This window comes from Dryobates pubescens, chromosome 1 (assembly GCF_014839835.1).
Source record: "Dryobates pubescens isolate bDryPub1 chromosome 1, bDryPub1.pri, whole genome shotgun sequence".
NCBI classification, from domain to species: domain Eukaryota; kingdom Metazoa; phylum Chordata; class Aves; order Piciformes; family Picidae; genus Dryobates; species Dryobates pubescens.
The window spans coordinates 47,618,291-47,638,377 of NC_071612.1; the positions used below are offsets into that span (position 1 = coordinate 47,618,291).

At 42.9% G+C, this 20,087-nt stretch overlaps 1 protein-coding gene across 1 annotated transcript; it reads right to left on the minus strand.

Moving 5' to 3' along the window:
• Positions 1-1,863: 1,863 nt before the first annotated feature.
• On the minus strand, positions 1,864-18,806 carry TMEM154 (transmembrane protein 154). The gene is made up of 6 exons (XM_009898825.2): positions 18,632-18,806; positions 9,854-10,162; positions 8,058-8,085; positions 6,828-6,913; positions 5,212-5,272; positions 1,864-2,040 (listed from the first exon to the last, which is right to left on the minus strand). The coding sequence occupies exons 1-6, from the start codon at positions 18,696-18,698 to the stop codon at positions 2,025-2,027; spliced, it is 567 nt and encodes a 188-aa protein (XP_009897127.2). The 5' UTR covers positions 18,699-18,806; the 3' UTR covers positions 1,864-2,024.
• Between the last annotated feature and the right edge of the window lie 1,281 nt (positions 18,807-20,087).

Below are 20,087 nucleotides of genomic sequence, written 5' to 3' on the forward strand. Positions count from 1 at the left end.
GAAGGCCAATGGCATCCTGGCCTGCATCAGAACTAGTGTGGCCAGCAGGCGCAGGGAAGTCATTCTGCCCCTGTGCTCAGCACTGGTTAGGCCACACCTTGAGTACTGTGTCCAGTTCTGGGCTCCTCAAGTTAAGAAGGATGTTAAGATACTTGAATGTGTCCAGAGAAGGGCAATGAGGCTGGTAAGAGGCTGAGGGAGTTGGGGTTGTTTAGCCTGGTGAAGAGGAGGCTCAGGGGAGACCTTATTGCTCCCTACAACTATGTGAAGGGAGGTTGTAGCCAGGTGGGGGTTGGTCTCTTCTCTGGGGCAACCAACACCAGAAAAGAGGACACAGTCTCAACCTGCACCAGGGGAAGTTTAGGCTCGAGGTGAGGAGAAAGTTCTTCACAGAAAGAGGAATTTGCCATTGGAATGGGCTGCCCAGGGAGGTGGTGGAGTCACCATCCCTGGAGGGACTATGTTGTATTTGATGATCTCTGAGGTATTTTCCAACCTTGTTGATTCTATGACATTATGATTCTGTGATTTGTCAGCTGATAGTGACACTTAGCTGTCATCCTAGAGACGTGGGGAATGCATTTGCTCTCTTTAACTGGGCTATTCATGATTAGGTACTAGTGAAATATTTGCAGGCAAAACAAAACTTATCATTAAACATGTACTGAGTAGGAAGAAGTTATGTATTTAAATACAGGATAAGGATAGGAAGGATATGACAGGATGGGATATGAGATATGGTAGAAAAGGAATTTAATATCTTAAATAAGGAGAGTAAAGCTTTGCACAGACCAGGATTCACTTTTGGTTGTGTTACATATTTGAACTACATCCATGAGATATGCCACCTCCAACCAATGGATATGATTATGATATTTATCTTCCCACCTTGAGGTATCTCAGGAGTCTGATTTATTATTTTATTCTTGGTGTGATCAAAGATGACCAGGCATATTTAGAAGTCTATCTTTCAGATACTTCAAGCTCAGTACTCCAAACAAGAAAAAGCAGAAACCTTACTGAAAAACTCAGCCAAGTTGTTATTGCAGAACACATATTCACCTACATTTCTGTTTGGTATGAGTATTTAGGTGTTCAATTTTTCAACCTCTCTTAAAACAAACAAACGAGTTTCAAGCTGAATATTCCTGAAGTACGTGGCTGTTAAAGAACAGCACAGGGCAGAGAGGATAGTTAAATGTGAAAGCTGGCCCAGGGAACTAATCTGTAAAGATAAACTGAAAGGCAATCTCAGAATATTTTTTCTACAAGGCCTTTAATTTGAAATCCAAAAAGCATGTTGCAAAGATCACGCCTTCGTTTGGCTGCAGTTGTTCCCATCAAATCCTTTGAGAGGCTTTTCAGCTGCTCTGTCTGTCCTCAGACCTGAGCTGTCAGTCCCAGCCTGGTACCTTTCCAGCAGAAGTCACGTGCGATCAGTGCTCCATTACCAAAAAAACACATTGAAAAACAAACATTGCACAAGTATGAGCTTCACATCCATCAAACCTGAGTACTCCAGAATTATGGATGCCATTTATATTTTAAAATGAATGAGCAAAACAAACTACAAAAAATACAAAGAAACCCACCAAACTGGGAACAGAAGTGGTTCTGCATGATACACAACTGAAGAGCTAGACAGAAATTTGGACAGTTTTGCAGACTTTTGGGATGAGGCAGGGAAAAGAGGCTTTTCTTGATTTGTGATGAATCTCATTGCAGAAGGAATTTAAATCAGCCCCTAATCTTGTAATAGTGCTTTCCTTTTTTAATCTTTGTTGTTGTTGGGGTTTGTTTGTATGTGTGCTTGTTTTGGTTTGGTTTTTTGTTGTTGTTTTGGGGCTGCTTTTGCTCCCCTTGGTCATGTTTCTTTTCTGAATACTATATGGCAGAACACATCAAACCCATTTTCTTCTCTGTCCTTTTGAGATGAATTATATTTAAATCCAGTTCTTCCAGTATCTGGGAGATCATTAGCTTGTGTGGTGCTTCCCTTTACCCAGTTCTTCACTGTTCCAACTTCATGATTCGCCATCGCTGTGTATATATGGAAAAGAAAAAAACCCACACCACTGTCATGTTTTTGGGTTAGTTGTCTCAGCAAGAAATAATATGCAAGAGTATCTCTCAAGTCCATGAGAAGATGTTATCAGAAGGCAAATGTATCAGCCCTGCAATATGTGAAAGGACCCCATCTGCGGCGCTAGATACTGGCAGCAAGGGCTGGTTTGATTTCTCTGCTGATTAGTGGCTACCCAGTCCATCTTTCCTCCTGCTCCCAGGTGAGAACTGAGCAGTCAAACTGCCCTCTTCCTACTGGTGAGAATAATTTTTCACAGAGAGAATTTTTGTACTAAATTTGACCTCATACCGTGGTTTTTCCCTTTGTCCCACTGGTCTCTCCCTAGCTAGCTTGCTGCCTAGCACTTTCTTAGTAATGCTTGGTTCATGACAACTTTGACAATGTGCCTTTTGTTTATTTTTTTATTGGTTAGATTTCAGTCAGCATTAACAAAAGGGGTTTAAACTGTCTCTGCAGTTAAAAGGGCCACTCATAATAATATTTCACATGTTTTTTTTAAATGCCTTGCTAAACTTAGGCAGTGTGGGAAAGAAGTATTTTGTTCTCTACTGACTTATTCCCTACCTAGAACTTCTCTCTATAAGAAAGAGTCACCCTTTCTTGGACAGAAATACTAAGAGGGCAACTAGCAGTACCCAGAGAAAGCAAATCCACTCTGGGAGGTGTGATAGAGCACAGGAGCATTGCTCATCATACTTGGCAGCCTACAAAGACCTATGCTATGAACAGGACAGGTGGCACTTCTGTTTTGCCAGGGGAGGTCCCCAGAGAAGAGACTGGTCATGCGTGACTTGTGCACTACAAAAACATCAGCTCTTGCCTGCCACCTCTGTGCCTGCCTGTCCTGCTCACTCCTCCTGTTTGCATGGGACAGGAACCTCAGCCTCAGCATGGCTGGGGAACTTTTGTGGTTCTCTGGTTTTTAGGCAAGGTTTTTGTTTGTTTGTTTGTTTGTTTTTCAAATTAACTTGTCTCATGTGCAAGTTAGGTGACCTCCACCTACAAAGGAACCTGGGCTGTCATGTCTTGCCTCTCATACACAAATCTGCAGCCTTGATACTCAAGAGTACAAATTTTTGCCACAGTAATAGTTTTGTTTCAATTTATTTTACAGTCCTTCAATTTTCCTGCTCAAAAGAGCTGCTTAAAATAAATGTTTATCCATATGTAGTTCTCTTTCTGATGTTATTTTTTCAGCTAAGAGTTTGTTCAGGATAAGCAGCAGATCTTGCTCTGATAAGGCTCAATTGCAGAAATAATCAGGAAATCCTACTTCAGTTACCTTTTTGCTTTGTCATGCAGCATGTTTCAAAATTTCATGTAAAATTTCGTTTGAAGGCTTAAGCCTCACTATCTAGGGTTTTGAAATGGCAATTATCTATTTTACTGATGGGGAACCTGAGGTAGGGTGTAGCCCAAAGACACCTTTTGCCAGTCAGGAGCACAAACCCCACCCTCTGAGGGGGGTTAATACAAATCCAGTACAAAGGCACATTAGTAAGGATGGTATCTAAATGTTATCTCAAGCTAGTTGGTCATGATGATTTTTCTTCTGAAAGTGAACTGTTTAAGTTTTGGAAAGTAACTTTAATGCTTAGAGTGTCATTGTGCCTAAAAAAAGTCTTTTATACTATAACTAACTTCTGCTTAGGTTATCATATGGCTCAAGTCTGTTTTGTCCTATACTTCCTATAGTGGTATGCTCAGCAAATCTGTTTTTAGAGAACCAATATGCAAGCTGCCTCTCCTTGATTTTCTCACTGTGGGTTATCATGTAGAGGCTGGAGGGGAAGACCCAGGTGGTCAGTAAATCCAGCATCTTTTCCAGATGTTCAAGGTAAAATACTGCATTTGCTTGCATCTAGAACCTTGGATTGATGTCTTTCACTGGGAAGAAAAACAAGCAAACAAACAAACAAACACCAAACCAAAACAACCAACCAACCACAAAAGAACAAACCAACCAGACAAAAAATCAACAACAAAAAAGCCCCCACAACACAGTAATTTCTCTTGCAACAGGTGTAAGCAGAAGCCTTTTAAATACAAATAACTGTGGTGAAGCAGCCTCATCCGAAAGCTACCCTGAAACTACATCTTTGAAGTAACTGAGTTGCAAACTCTTCAGCAGTGGTGATTTAACACCACTATTTCACTCCTGGGTAAGGGAGCTCAGAAGAGGGGAGGAAGACACTATGATGGTCTACAATGGGAGCTGCAGCTCTGTCAGAGAGGGATGATGAGCTGAGTTACCTAGTGCTATGGGATAGGGAATACCTCCTGCTGCTACCCTCCCTGCTCCCAGCTTTGCCTGCTTTTCTGTTGCTTCCACTGCACCAGGGATTTTCCTGGCACACAGGATAGTTCAACTGATGATTATTATTTTAACCTGGCACAGAGGAGCCGCTTTGCTCCCTCCTCAAAATGCAGCTGCAACCCAAGCGTGCAGGCAAGCCCCTTGTTTCCAGCTGGAACCAGAATTTTTAATTAGGGAAAATGGGAGTTAAAGAGGGCTTTAGGAGTTCTGGCCAAAGTCCTGAGGAAGGCAGCCAGAAAGTTTACAAGCTGTTAGGATTGTGGATTTGCATCCTTCTGGGATCTCTGCTTGGACCGTGAAGTAGTGCCAGCTCCAGAGGAGCACTGCACAGGGGCACCAGGAAGATCCTTTGAGTTTCTCTTAGGGTCAGACAAGCCCCTGCTTGGTCACAGTTCCAGACAAAACATCTGGCAGTGTCTCAGGGACCTATAGGCACCTGGTGGCAGAAGAGAGATGGATATCTGTGTGGGTGCAGAGTGCCAAGGAAGCTATGCTGAATGCTTGTATTAACACCTTGGGAAACTGTGATTAAAGTCTGATCAGCAAATGAAACTCCATCTGTGCCATCTGTTTGTCTCACACAGGTTTACAACCACAAGAATATTTAGTGGTGCAGTTTACAGGCAGAGACCAGCTTAGAAATGTGTCAAACATTTTGTGTCAGTTAAATTCAAAATCCCCATACATAAAAACTTTAGAACTTAAATAGACCAAAGGATCACTATACTTATAATGACATCTTAAAAATATTATCTAATTTTGGAATTACATTGACCATATTTCTTCAAATATAATGCACTAAAAGTACCTTGGGTTGGCAATTGATTCCTTTTCTTCTTCTCTTACAGTAGGCAAACATTCACAGTCAGCTTAAAAAGAGTAAGAAAAAAGACTGTGGTTACTTTGGGCCATTCTACATTTCTTTCAGAAGTTGCATCAGCTTCTATCATGCAGTTCCTCTAGAATGCAAAACTCCAGATGCTCTTCTGTGCCCTTTTCTCTGTAAAATCTGCATGATCCCCATAGCATAAATGTTATGTGGTTTAAATCCTCTTTGCCTTTGATGGGTGTGGCTGTAACATCTTTGTTTTATGTAGTGTAGCTGGTTTATGTACACCTATACACATGAACAACTTTTGAGGATTGTTTCCTATAAACTACCATGAGGAGTACTATTTTCTGACCTTCCAGTGCTTATACTTGCACTTATGCTTTATAATCCAGCTGGGAATTTGGGGTTGGGACTCAGGGAACACTAATAAAAACAAACAAACAAACAATTTAAAAACTCATGTATGTGAAGTATTTGCTCCTTTCTGTCCACAGAATTAAAAATACTATTCCCTGGGTACTAGACTATATTTAATGTCTCTCTTTCAGCACTGCTGCTTAGCACATGTTTTCTACTAGAATTTACAGACCGCGAAGGTCAAAACTCCATCATGTGGAGCATTGTGTTAACACAAAGAAATGCCCCAAGGAGTTTTATGTCCTGAAAAACAAAGCATCCCTAGAAGGTCAGGCAAATGAGCCGTTTGGATATAAGGCAAGGGACCAGGAATGAAGAAAATATCAGGAGTTCAGCATTTCCTTGCCAGTGAAAAGCTGCTAGCAGTTCAAAATCAGGCCTTGGTTAATTCCCGGTTTACTGAACATCTGCATTATTCTGAGGAGAGCCTTCAAAGAGGATGCAGGGCCTTTTAGAAATTTTGACTGGGGAGACTTCAGTTGGGAGGCAAATGGGCTTAAAAATACAAAATGCTCAGAAGGAAATAAGGAGCTGAAGATGCTGCTGGTGGTAGTTGTCACAGGTATTAATTGCTGAATGGGCTGATAGACTTGCCACAGAGGATGTCAATGGTGAACAGTGCTGGCAGCAAAGAGCAGCCTGCATTTCATGTGGTAGAGACAGCAAGTGAGTAAAAGGGCATAAAGAGCTAAGAAATGTATTCATAGGATCCTGGCAGCAGTTATAGGTAAATAGTGGTCTAAACCACGAGTAAATATGTGTTTCTTCTGCAATAGCACAGCGTGAAGTGCAGAACTATAGAAACTCTACAAGGACTAAATGCTTTGGAGAAATTAGTATTTAGCATTTAAAATGTATATTTAAAAATAAAAATACTGTTCACAGCTACACATGTATTTAACAGAAGTGTCTACTGGCAAAACAAAACATTTATGGTATTCCATCATATGTTAAAAATAAGCCCCCACACAAACTAAAATACTCCTCTGAACAATTCTACCCACGACATTTGTGCTGTTATTTTAGTATCTGGGAGCCAAGAACACAGCTAAAAATGTTGTAGGAAAAGCAGTGGCACATACACAAAATGTCTTCCATTGATTTTGTTTTTAGATGCATGGGATCTACCCCACCTAGAAAGAGAGAGATGATGGAGTAAAGGGGTTACCGTGTACCGTTTTTGTTCATGCTGTTCATCCATTTATCAAGCTCTTCCATTTCTATCTCCATAACAGAGGGGGTGTCTTCTTCAAAAATAGGACTTGAGAGGAGAAAAAAAGGCATTACAAAAAATGCTTAGTTCAAATAACTTACAGTGTAGTATTTTTGCATGAATCTTTCATAATTCCAGACACACATATGAAGTCTGGAAAGCCATCCTAGCCTAGTAATTTGAGAAGACTTCAGCTTGATGGGTGTGAACAAAATGGCCACAAAAAGATGTGAAGGAGCGGTGGTGAGATGCCGGTTCCAGGCGGAGGTAGGGCTGACTGGGACATCACATGGTGAGGGACCCAGACAGTACATTCCAGGGTACACCAGAGCTGCAGCTATTCCAGAAGTGTCCCTACTGTAAATAGACAACTGAAAAATAAAATAGTTTGTCTCTGCCCTGCGGGAACATGTCAAAAATCCTGTCACTCCAGTGATAAAAGTGGAGGGCCTAAAGTTTCATCCTAGCTGTGACTGACATTGGCAGCAACTTCAAAAGAAAAGATAATTTATTCAAATACCTCCATTTAGCTTTTTCCTTTTGTTGATCATCCCTGGAGTTGCATGGTAGGAAAAAAAAAAATAGAAAAAAACTCTTTTTTCCCTGTGAAGCCAATTCAGTAACATTAGTAGCATTGATCAGGGACACATAGCTTACTATAAAGTCATGATAAAAATTATTAGTCTAATAAGACCTATGCAAGTTTTTTGCTTGTTTTCCCATCAGCTAAGGCATTGCTTCCACAGCAGCTGGGCGAGTCTTTCTGACTTATCTCAGAGTGAGAAGACAAACTTGTAAAACAGGGGAGCAAGACACAGAGTTTATTATGAGTAGTGAAAGAGCAATGAGCTTGGGAACTGATCCCTTTTGCTCATGAGGCATCTTGTACGTCTGGAGGCTGGTGGAGCTGGGAGTGTCTAGAGCAGGTGTAGTGGCAGCTGTGGGTACTGGGTGCCTGTGGACGGCTCTTGCTGTTTTCTTTTCTCCTGCTCGAGTCTTACACTTTCAATGAGATACTGAAGTCACACTTTAGCCACCTCTAGAGGTTGTTAACTGGAGCAACTGATGGCAAACAGTAATAGTGTTCAGTGTAAAATTACATTAAAACACATGGTGACGGAAATAAAAATTATAAAATCCCATTAAGATTTAAAGAATAATTTTTTTTTAAAGTGATATTCATAAACTTTACCTTTTCACATTTTCGCTCCCCAGCTCATCTGGAAAAGAAAAAATTTGGTGTTCATAGTTCTGCTCTTTGTATATACAGACTGCAAACAAGCCTTTAATAGGGTCACGTAAAACAAGTTGCATTTTCAAAAGCCATCATAGTTAACTTGTAGATGAAAGACAAATCATCTCAACCTGTTTGTAATTTTCAGAGGAACCCATTATTTTTAATCTTGAACACATGACAAGCAGCTCATTATTAGCACAGCCATGCTGGGAGGAAACCGGCTGCTAGCGCTGCAGCGGGCAGGACCTTGCAGATGCACACTTCCCTGAGCAAAACAGATGTCGTGAGAGAAATGGTATCCTGAAAAGGAACCACTCCTGCAAACAAATTGTTTATTGGAAGCATTAGGACATTTTACTGCCAGGCAGAATGCACACAGACAATCCAGCTCTGCTGGGAGACTCTGGGAGTTGCTCATGGAGAGAAGAATGGGGGAGATGGACTTGCATGGCAGATTAAATCTCGGCTCGGCAAATGAAGCTGAACTAGCCAGATGTCAAAAGCTAGTTAGGACCTTAAGACAAAGCAAGTGTGGGGGAGAAAAAAAGTGTAACAACCATTATGCAGATAAATAACTTTGCATACAGGAATTAAGTGACTGAAAAGCTTTAGCCCTCAAAAAACCCCAAGAACAACACATAGGATTCACTTTGTATATTGTCTTAAATTAGCCTATTTTTAATTAATTGTTGCCAATGGGAGCTGACACCTCCCCACTTATTCCAGCACATTCCCTGACTGCAGTGACACTCTAGGGAGCCATCTGTTCCTGCCTTGAGAATGTCCAAAATCCCAGCTTCATGCAATAGGCACAGGGCAAGAGATCCCAGAATTGTGCTCCTGCAAGGTATTACATTTTCCATCCCTCTGAAGGGTGTACCTGCATTTTGGGTCATCCAGAAAGAGACAGGTAACTAGGTGTTTGTTGTGAATTCAGAGTTTGCTATGATAATGATCCTAAAAATGTGCAGGTGAAAAATGACCTGAAAAAAAAGATTTGAAACCTATGCTGAAAGTAAGTCATGTCTGCAGGCTGAGGAGCTTACAGATGCACTCTTGTGTAGAAATGCTGATACTACCATTTCAGGACTTCACTTGCCAGCTGTGTGGCTTTAATATGACATCTTGGTTTGTTTCTTGTGGATTGGCACTCCGAGTTTCCAATTTCTTTGCTAGTATATCAAGGTACTGTCCTGAAGTGCTGCTTTCCCTGTCACAGCTCCCAGGCGGTCTGATCACAGGATTCCTAGTTCTTTTATTGTGATATCTTCATATCTGCCACCACCCTACAGGATCCCTTAAAAGTGTTCCTTAAAATGCTTTTGTTTGTTCTTATTCTATTGAAGCCCCAAGCAGAGGAACCTAGACCTTGTGAGCAGTCTAGGCAATAGAAACATCAAATTCATCTTATATGAAGTGATTAAACATAAAAGCAGAAGTCTTTGCAGGCAGACAGTTACACCCATATGCTGTACCTGGTATAGCTGGGAGTTGGACCTCAGTGCCACAGCTCCCATGGGTGTGCAGTGTGGGCAAGAGGAGGCAAAAAACAGAGCTAGCTCCTGCCCAAGGAAAGACTTTTGCCCAGATACTGCTGGCCAAGGGTAGACCCTTTTCCCCATCCATCAAATATGCATCTACAACTAGAGAAGTACATCCTAGATGTGGTATCCCAGGCCTCCAAATAACATTTTGTTAATGTTGAGCACATCCTAAAAATACCCTTCTGATGCATGAGAAGACAAATTTACCTTGCTTAGACTTTTTCCTTTTATGGTGCATTACAAAAAATATGATCAGCAGCAGCAGCAGGACCAACAGCACAAGGGGGACAATGTATATTAAGATAGAATGTTCTGCTGCTTCTAGGCTGTCCTGATTGTTCTCAACATTCAATTCAGTACTTGGAGTACTTGTTTCAAAGCTGCTTTCAACAGTGCTTGCAGTGACAAGTACTGGCTCGTGGTCACCCGTGGTTGAAGGAGGTGTAGCAGGAGGAGGCGTTACCGCAACGGTGGGTAATATCGGCAATCCATCTCCTGAGCCATCATTTTCAGAGCCTGCCAAATATATGAGGACAGTTTAGCATTTTCAGGATTTTATTGCTATTATCATCAGTGAGTCAAAGTGCACAGCATTAATATGTATTTTTGATCTGATGTCTTAAAAACCAAAATTAGCAGATACCCCATACACACAGATTTGAAGTCTTGGGCATCAGATGTAGAACTACAAATCTGTCACCAGATCTTACCAGTCCTGTTCACATTTGTCAGCTGGAGTTTACTGGCACACATCAGCATGTGTGGCTTTTCTGCACACAGATGTCTCACACAGACTTTTTTCCTGCAGGTTGGCACCTGGTCTCACTCTTGTGCTTCTCAGTGAACCACTCCAACCTGCTTTGCTCCTCAGCTTTGGTGCGTACAGCAGCAATCTCTTTCATCCCTACCCTCACCAAAAGAGTTAGTACTCCCTTTGGGGAGACCATCGTCTATGGTTCACAAATTCCTCTGGCTCACTCATATCCTTGTTTCTATGCTTTTCTCAAATTTGTTAAACATGTTTCACTGTGAAAAACAGAATTAGTGAAGGAAGTCTGAAGTCTGCAGAAGCTGCTGACTTTGACTTCTGTATGGACTAGAAAAGGTAGTAGTAACACAGGTACTTTACTGGATACACATGAAATTAACAGCTCCTCTGTCTGATCCCATGGGCTGGCCGGAGGAGAATTTGGTAAAGAGTCAGTGCTGGTTAGTCTTCACAAAAGCTAAGACAAATGGTTTTGAAACTTTATGTAGGTTTTGGTTTCATTTAACATGCATTTTGCAAGAGAAGTGGCTAAACTTGGCTACATCAGTAATAGTGAAAGAAGGGGGGTGTTGAGGCTAATTAAGAGTCTACGCTGACTGTCATGGAGTTCAAAGTTTAACAGAAGTGCAGCTAATTCTGAGCTGATACTGTTTTTCACACTGCTGCCAAACATCTGGTTGTAGACAAAGACGCAGGAATCAGTCCTTAGATAAATTACACCAATTTATTCCTAAATGCAAAGCCTTCTCTAATTTTCTTTGCATGAAATTAAATGATCACTTTTGTATTACCTGCCCTTTCAGATCCAATGCTGGCATGGTGCAGCTCTCATTTTATGCAATAATGCAGGAATGGATTTCATGACTTTTGCAATGACATATTTCTCCCCGTTCTTGTATAGTGCTGGGCAACCATATTTCCACTAGAGTTAGAAAGAGCTTTAGGTTTTCAGCACCTCAGTTCTGGCATTTCCAATCTCACAGGACTGGAACCAAAAGTACTTAGCATTTTAAATGCTTTTGTAAACACATTAATCTTCATAATGGCCCTGAGAGATGAGCGGTTATCTCCGTTTTACAAATGAGGAATCAGAAGGGCAGGGATGCTGTCCTTCCCAGGGATGGCACAGGAGAGAGGAAAACTGGGATTAGAGCGCTATCTCTTGCCTCGTCCATTCTGCAGCATCTCCTGTCCTGTCATTTTTTTCTTAAAGAGGAGATGAGTATCTCATGAGACCGTACTCCAGGAAACCCAATTCCAAACAAGTAAACTTATTTGAGTGTGACAGTATTGATTTATCTAGATTTTTATGCTGTGCTCATCACTTAGGCACCTGATTGTTTCAGCCTTTCCTAAAAACTAGGGAAGAATTTTAATACTTAAGAAATTACACCTGATACTTCAATACAGCATTTAATACTGCAAAGCCCACCAAACCCTTTCAACATGATATGACAATGAAAATGTTAGCTTTTCAGTGGCAAAGCACTTTATATTCATAGTCTCTCTGTAGCTTTCTTCTCTGCTTAGCATTTCAGTCAGGAGCAAAACACATTCTCTGCCTCCCTTGAAGCTAATGATGTATGCTCCTCCATCCCTTCTCGTGATCTGCTGTCTATCCTTAATCCTATTGCAGAGGATGGGAGGAAGAGCTCCTCTCCTTTATTAGTCTGGCCACTTGACTTTTCTATCCCAAGGTATTTCATAGTCCCTGGTGCCTGTGGCCACTCCATTACAATTGCTGCTGCACAAAGCAGTGAGGTATCACTAGAGATGGCCATACTGCAGACTGTGGTGTGATGGACCATGCCACTGGTGGAGCTGATGGACCACCGCAGCCTCTCTGGACCACTTGGATACCCTTGTTTCATTTTCCTCCTCTAGCCATTGCCTTTGAAAGTTGTCATCTGCCACATTTGACATGATGACAAGGACAAGCCTGCTGCTTAAAATAATACAAATAGGGAAGGGTGTGGGGGAAATGCCATATTTTTCATTTACTCTTAGAGCTGAAATGGATTTTTCGCATGTCTAAAGCATGATGTGACTTTAAAGCAAAAGCTAACTGTCACACCTCATTAACTGCGGCGCTAAACTTCAAGCTGCAGTGTATGCTGTGCTTGATTTCCAAGAGAGACTTTTCCAATGTCTCTGGCACTTTTTATTTGCCTGTTTCTGAGCTATAAGGCAGATTTCACATCATTTGTCTCTCTGTGAAATAGAATTACCTCTTCTAGTCTCTAGACAAAGAAAATAGCAAATCACAGGGAGTGACCTCGCTGCCATGTATTTTTGTTCACATTGCATAATTCTGGGGATGAAACAGCATCTCTTCTGTGAAGGCCATTTCTTCTGAAGAGATATTTTCTCCAACTGAATTAAACACATCTTTCAGTATAAAGGCAGACAATTGCACAATGTTCTTGCAAGGATATTGCTCTTATTTCCTGTGTTTCACCTGCTGCATTAACACATCCCCCTCCAGCTCTTCTGCCTGTCACCTCTGAGGACTAGAGCTCATGCCTGAGGGATGCCTTACCTGTCACACAGGAGCTGCTCTCACTCTTTGGCCACCCACACATCACATTTTTTATGTGGCAGGAAAATCAAGACCTGCATCTGTGTGGACATGCACCTGGCTTGCATGCAGGGAGGATTTGTACCTCCAGCCTGGTGGGGAGGGACAGACTTAGGCCTCCTGATGTAGGTGCAGTTTTCATCACAGCCAGCTGCCTGGAACATGTGGGACCAATGTGATTGCCCCCAAGGTAGCTGTTGCAATTCAAAGTGCTCAAAATAGCAAGCAGGTGGTGTTGCAGCTGTTTTGCAGGGTGAGTGAAAGGTGGACAATTGCATGGTTTGGAGCAGGGCAGGAGAGCACCTGAAAGTCAGAGAGTCTGTGAGATGCTATTCAAACATTTTCTCCATGCCTGGAGGCAGGCAGATTTGCAGTGGTCATTCATACCATGAGCTGTCTTGTCAGCTATGCTTGGGTTTCATCTTGCGGAGATATACTAGCTCCCTCCAAAAGGGAGTCTGACCATGCCACGCCACGCCACGCCATGCCACACCACACCATAGCATACCATACATTCAGGCTGGAAAACCAAAGCCAGTAGAGTAGAAGAAGGAACAAGTCACATCTGACTATATAGGTATCTCCTTGACTTTGCAAAGCTTGTGCACTTCCTTTTGTTGTGCTCAGCCTCACACTGTTGTCACTATGTTGTCATGGTTTCTAACATCCATACTCAGCCTTCTGCATATCTCAGTCAAGGAGCAGGCACATTACAACAGCATTGGTTCCAGCTTTGCCTGGACCACATGTAGTATACGTGCTGGACACTTCTCCCCATGTAAAGGGAAGTGGATAGGAGCACACCACTACTTCGGCCCAGCCCATATTGCCACTTTCCTTGTTTTCAAGAGCGAAAGCAAGAGGGACTGGCACGCAAGTGTGTCCAACTCTGATGGAGAGCTAGGCAGAGCTGGAACTGGTAAACAGGAAGCTGGAATCCATGAAGTCCTCAGATTTTCATCACTGAGATATTAAGGGCTCTGGTCCTCAGGGCACCTAAATGCCTGAACAAGCACTAGCAGTGGTTCAAGAAAGGTTCCATTACAGTTCTTACAAAATGCAAAAAGGCTATGTCCCTGTATGTCGATACCATGGTATAAGAGATTATTCAATATTTTCTATTTTAATCATATGATTGGATTACTGATGGACTTTGCATGTGTTTTGGAGGTGTGCTGAAGCCTGTCTTTCAAGAGAAACAGAGGGAGCTGAATAAACCAAGCAGCTTTACAGAGTGTAGTGCAAACAACTGCATCTTGAACAAACAAACAACTTTTCTGTTACTGCAGCATTTCTTCCTCTGAGGTTCATCATTCCGTGATGAAGTAAGTGGGCAAACAGGTTTCTGATTTCAGTTGGAAGCACAGCAAAGGAAAATAGCCAGCAGTCAGCACATTTGGTTCTGCTGTGAAACCATCAGTCTCCCTGATGCCATCTCATCAGACTCAAGGGCTGGGGTCTCTGAAGGGAATTTTTCAAATTACACTACAGTACCTACTTATAGAAGAAAAAGAGGTGGGATAAAGGAAAAGCAAGAGTTAAGTTAATGGGGTAGTCAGGCCTATTGTTTGAGAGGATTTTTTTCTCTTCAAAATTCTCTATAAGCTATAAAAGTGCAGTGAAAGGAAGGTTCATGAGAGGCTATAAAGCTGCAGATGCTGGTGTAAAGTTACCACACCCTGTATCACTCTGCTCTGTACACACACTGCTTTTGGTGGTATAGTCATATCGCTCCACATGGTCCGTATGATCCTCTTGCCTATTGCTTGACTCATGCTTGTTCTGTTCCTCTCCTGTATTTCACGTTGCTGTAAGAAGGGCTGTTCCTTGCCGTGGCTATGGCTTGCCCAGCTGCTTGTTGTGGCAGGTCCTGCCTGTCAGTCTGGCTGGAAGAGGAATTGTGAAAAGCCTGCAGGCTAGCTGTTGGATACATATGCTCCTCTGATGAGGGAGCACAAACATTTCAGGATGGCTGATCTGCAGACAAGATCCTATTAAAATGGGGTGCTTAGAAAGTGCTATCTAGGTATAACTTGAAAGGGGAAACAGCTGTGCAAGTTCATTTATAGATGATGGGAACTGCTGTCTCCTGACTGTACTTCCATCCAGCTGCATTAACTGCTGGTGTTACAAATTCAGTCACACTTCTTCGCCTCACACTGTGAACCCATAATCTCATTTCTGACCCCTAGTACTAGAGATTTTCTGGACCAAATTATGCATTTAGTTGTGTCCACTTAATCTTGTGGCTTTCTAGTCCTGCATCAGTGATACCCCTGTGACCTCATAGAGATGCAAATCTCTCAGTGCTCTTTGCTCTCAAGATGACTCTGAAATTAAAGATTCAAAAGCGCCACTGTATGTCCAGCTATCATAAAACCAGAAATCGACTGGGGTCCCTGACTGAAATTTAGCATTACAACCTTGTTGATATAAAGGAGGAATTTTCTGAAAAGTCCATGAAGCACTTAAATAGACTACAGCGGAAATACATGTGTATGGATAAAACATATAGAGGGAAAGAAGGAAGGAAGGAAAGAAGGAAAGAAGCAAAGGAATTGATGTGCTCAGTAGGAGGGTTTTTCATCTGCTTTTTAAGAGGCTGCACTTTGGAAAGAGAGGAGGTAGTAAATCCTCATTTCTTACATTGCTGCTTTGCTAGAAAATTGTACTAGGTGACTCAGATAGGTTCAAATGAAATCTTATGTTCATTACTGTAGTGGGGAACAAATCAAAAATACTGCTTCCTTGGAGACCTTGGCTTTGTAGGGGACTTCACCTAAAAGGCACTTCTCTGCCAAAGACAGTTGCTGCCTGTGCTCATGATAACAGCTGCTGAATACCTGGATTTTCAATAGCACCGCTTCTTTGAATGACAGTGCAAAATGGTAGTGCAGAGACGCAACCAAAATGAAGCACTACTTGCAGCCATTCCAGCTCTTCCACTTAAGTGTCACACGCTTTCCAGCTCCTCTCCCTCATGCATTATCTTGCTCCCCATGTCAGACCACTTCTGCTGCAATTGCTTTATGTTTCACCTAACACAAGGGAGATGGCATGCCCTGGGAAATGCCTGTAGGGTCAGAACCTTTTCCTATAAGCTGTAGAAGGGCCTTAACACTTCCTAAGGTCAGCACACACCATGGTAGCATCATCAGCCAGAGAGGGAAGGCCAACACTGTTCCTCAGGTGGCTTTCTGCCTGCATAGATCAAGGGGATGGGCAAGAGAAAAGGGTCTGGTACAAACCCCAATGTCCCCTTTATGTGGTGGAGAGAGGGCTAGTACCCAGAGCTGATGCCTCAGGCATGCTCTTGGAGATATTGGCTTAGAGTAAATGTAACATAGCCAGGAGCAAAACGTCTGTTAATAATAATCCAAATGGCAAGGCCAGGGTTTTTCATAGCTCCAGCATGTTATGGGAACAGGACTTAACAAAGGTTTCAATCTGTCTGTGCTGCAAGATTTAATCATACTCCTACTGCCTATTTTGTAAATGGTTTCTAGACAGTAGAGGTGAGACGTGGGAGATCTCCAAGAGCTTCTGCCTCCTTTCCTCAGCAGACCACTTTAAAGGTGTGTACTGTGTCTGAGACTGAAGGAAAAAAGCAGAAAAGCTCCTTTAAAGGTCCTTCCCTGTTAATCTGTGACAAGGAGGGACAAGAGCAAAGGATCCTCTGGAGAGGATGCCCTTAGTGGACGGGCTCCCGATCCACCAGTGCTTGCATGGTACATAGGCCCCTATATAAACTCATTCCTCTCCAATTCTCCCCCAAAGTCCAAGTTCACAGATTCCCCCCTCCTCTACTTGCCCTTCTACCCTTGCAGTTAGAGTAAATCCCAGGTAAATTTTGGGACTAAGTGCAAAAGCCACCTTTGTATGGAGAGCAAGGGTCCCTGCTCTTGTGGAATCTCCCTCTCTGGAGATACTCAAAATCTGCCGGGATGCATTTCTGTGTGATCTGGTATAGGTGATCCTGATTTTGCAGGGGGGGTTGGACTAGATGATCATTTGAGGTTCCTTCCAGTCCCTAATATTCTGTGATTCTGTGATTCTTCTCTGGATGTGTATTCGCCTCCCCTTTCCCAGCAGCTGAGGACTGCCTCAGGAGACCCAGGGCTGACAGCAGACGAGGAGAGCTCTGGCAGGACTGACTCACTCCCATGGAGGAATCATTCCAATATCAACCCGAATTTAAAGGTGGACCTGCCAGGAGGAAGTCTCTAAAAGCAGCGTGAAGTGGGTGGGGCACCTGGTATGTGACATCTGCCTGATGCTCTGTCCAGTCTTTAATGCCCATCTCAAAGAAGGGTAGTCGGGGCTCAGTCCTAGGCTAGGGGCACTGGGAAGTAAGGCATCTCTCCACTCTGTGGAGATGGTGATGACATACTAGAGATTAGTACACTGCATATAAGCTCAGGAAGCTGGAGCCTGATCACTCTGTTTTGCTGGTGGTATGCCCCTGTTTTCCTACTTTTTGCTCTGTCCACAGCAGCGTTTTTTTCCCCTGACCACTGTGATTCTGAGCTACATTCAGTGCTGCAAGCATGTTTTCCTAATGCATCTGTAATGCAGCAGGGCTGTGGTAACACAGACACGAACAAACCATTCTGTACCTCACTGAGCTCACTCCTACAGTGAATCAAGACTCCTAACCACAAGCAACTCAGCAGCGTACCAGGAGCCAGCAGCCCAGCTTTACACCCTTCTTATAGTACTGCCTTTCAGGGGAAAAAATAGCCATACCAAACCACCTATTTCAGTAACAGATTTTAAAACCTTAATAGAAGAAGTTCAGTCACAGCCAAACAATGACAGTTCTCTCTCCCAGCTGTCTGGGGAGCTCACGCTTGCAACAGCAGCACAGAGGCAATAAACACTTCCAGTCCATAAAGGCACTTCAGCAGTTATTTGTTTGACACCAAAATGCATCTAAGCACCACCTGGCAAGCATTTACTAAAAGACTTGCCTATCTTGAGCAGCCATGGGCTGCCAAAATGCCAGTGGAACAAACTACCCCCTGCAAACAGGTAAGAGCCTCTGATATGACATCCCAACGCTTCAACATTTTATTTCTTTTTCATTTGCCTTTCTTCCTTTCAGGTCAGGACCTACAGGCATGGTGCTGGTCACTTTGTTCTGCAGCTGAAAGTTCAAAATATTTGTCTCCGGAACCATCTGTTCTTTTGTTAAACCGGTTTCAGTGCACTGGGACTACGGAAACTGCCAGTCAGCTTTTGAATGGAAGCAATGCTCCATCTCTAACTTCGCTATTACATGCTGATAGTACGGGTGTGGGGTTAAAAAAATACAACAAATAATTAAAATCAGTATGAAAATACCTGGCAAGACAGCGTGGAAACTCCAGTTCCCCGCACACCTTCAATTTAGGAAATGTAAGAACTGTGGGATTTGGTTCTGCTGTTTGGGATTAGGTCTGAAGAAAAGAAGTCAAAGCTTTGAAAAAGTCAGGCAGCTGAAAACCGAGAGGTAAACACAGCTAAAAGAAGCAGAGAGCAAGTCCCCACAGATCTTCCAGGGCTCAGTTTGGAGGGTGTTGCCCTCCGTCTCAGTCCCTTTGCTGCAGGCACGAAACGTGGTCCCACCTCAGAAGGCGAAAGGCACTTTCTTACTCACCATTCCCAGCAGATCCTCTAACCAGTGACAGGGCAGAAAGCAGGGCAATGAGGTTTGGCTTTCGCATGCTACCCTGGCAGCGCTCCCACCGGAGGGGTGCTTCGGAGGGCTCCTGCTTCACCCAAACATTTACATTTCCTGTTTCCTGCCGGGGAGCATCTGAGCTGCATTTCTTCAGGAGATGGACTCTCTTTGATGGGTTTTAGGAAGTGATGTAATTCCGTCTGGGCCTGTCAAGCAAGCAATGATTGCAAAAGAAAAAAAAAAAAAAGAATTTGCCCTTCAAGCACTAACTCAGCTGAAGCACCTTTATACTGTAGGTGAGCGAGCTCTGACTCCCCTCTACTTTTTTGACTCTCAACTTTACTACTATCATCTTCATCTGCATGCAGCGTCATGGGGACAATCATCATACAAATAGTAGTTAGATACAAAATGTAACGTATGTGTGTTAGCAGGAAGGTTTTAGGTTGCTTTTTAGGGTGGTTGTGCAAGCAGATTTCAATAATGCCCTCCTGTCTTGGTTTTCAAGCTGTTGATTTTCCTGCTAGCAAGGTGGGATACTGTGTGCATTTGTGAGTACAGAAGGCAACCCCCAAGTGGAGCTTACTCCAGCAAATGGGGAAAAATGCCTGCTTCAATTGGCAGCCTATAACTGAGTATTTTGACTGTTTTGAGATGGGAAAGAGGAAAAAGCAGAAAAACACATAATTTGTTGATAGGAGCAGGTGGCTTACCTGCAAAATACTTAGACACCAGTGTGACAATGGCTGTGTATGATAGGGCATAGAAGGTCATGAGCTCCAGCAGGATGCAGTGCCTGGCATGAGGATCAACAGTGCCACAGAGCTGGCAAGGGGACAAGTCAGTCTCTCCTACCTTCCTCCCTCCTTTTGATTTTCTCTCCTCTGCCCCAGTGGTTTCTGTCTGGGCATACAGAACATAAGGCATAGCTGTGCCTCTCCCACATTGCCCAATCCTCTGTCCCCACTGCCCCACCATTTCCCACTCAGAAACATGAAAGGGTTGACTAGGGGCTTCTGTGTTTCACCTGTCACTTGAAAAGTGCAATGGAGAGCTCAACATGAAACCAAACATTTTCAGTTCCTTGCTATATGCATCTAAATCTGGTGAATTAGCTGAAGCCAGTGTTGATGAGTTTGTCTATTCAGATTGGTGGGAGCTGCTGAAGTAACCAATTGTTGCTCTACCTCTTCAGCTAATTTTTTTTTTCCTTAACACAATAGAATAGAATAGAATAGAATAGAATAGAATAGAATAGAATAGAATAGAATAGAATAGAATAGACCAGGTTGGAAAAGACCTTCGAGATCATCAAATCCAACCTATCACCCAACACCATCTAATCAACTAAACCATGGCACCAAGTGCCTCATCCAGTCTCTTTTAAACATCTTCCAGTGATGGTGACTCCGCCACCACCCTGGACAGCACA

Bases quoted from the DNA above. Each gene is read 5' to 3' on its own strand.
- TMEM154 (XM_009898825.2), bottom strand. From the start codon at position 18,698: ATGCGAAAGCCAAACCTCATTGCCCTGCTTTCTGCCCTGTCACTGGTT. The intron at 8,086-9,853 runs GTAAATTTGTCT...TTTCTTTTCCAG, and splicing joins AAGGAAAAAGTCTAAGCAAG to ATGAGCTGGGGAGCGAAAAT. The intron at 5,273-6,827 runs GTACACGGTAAC...ACTCTTTTTAAG, and splicing joins GAACAGCATGAACAAAAACG to CTGACTGTGAATGTTTGCCT.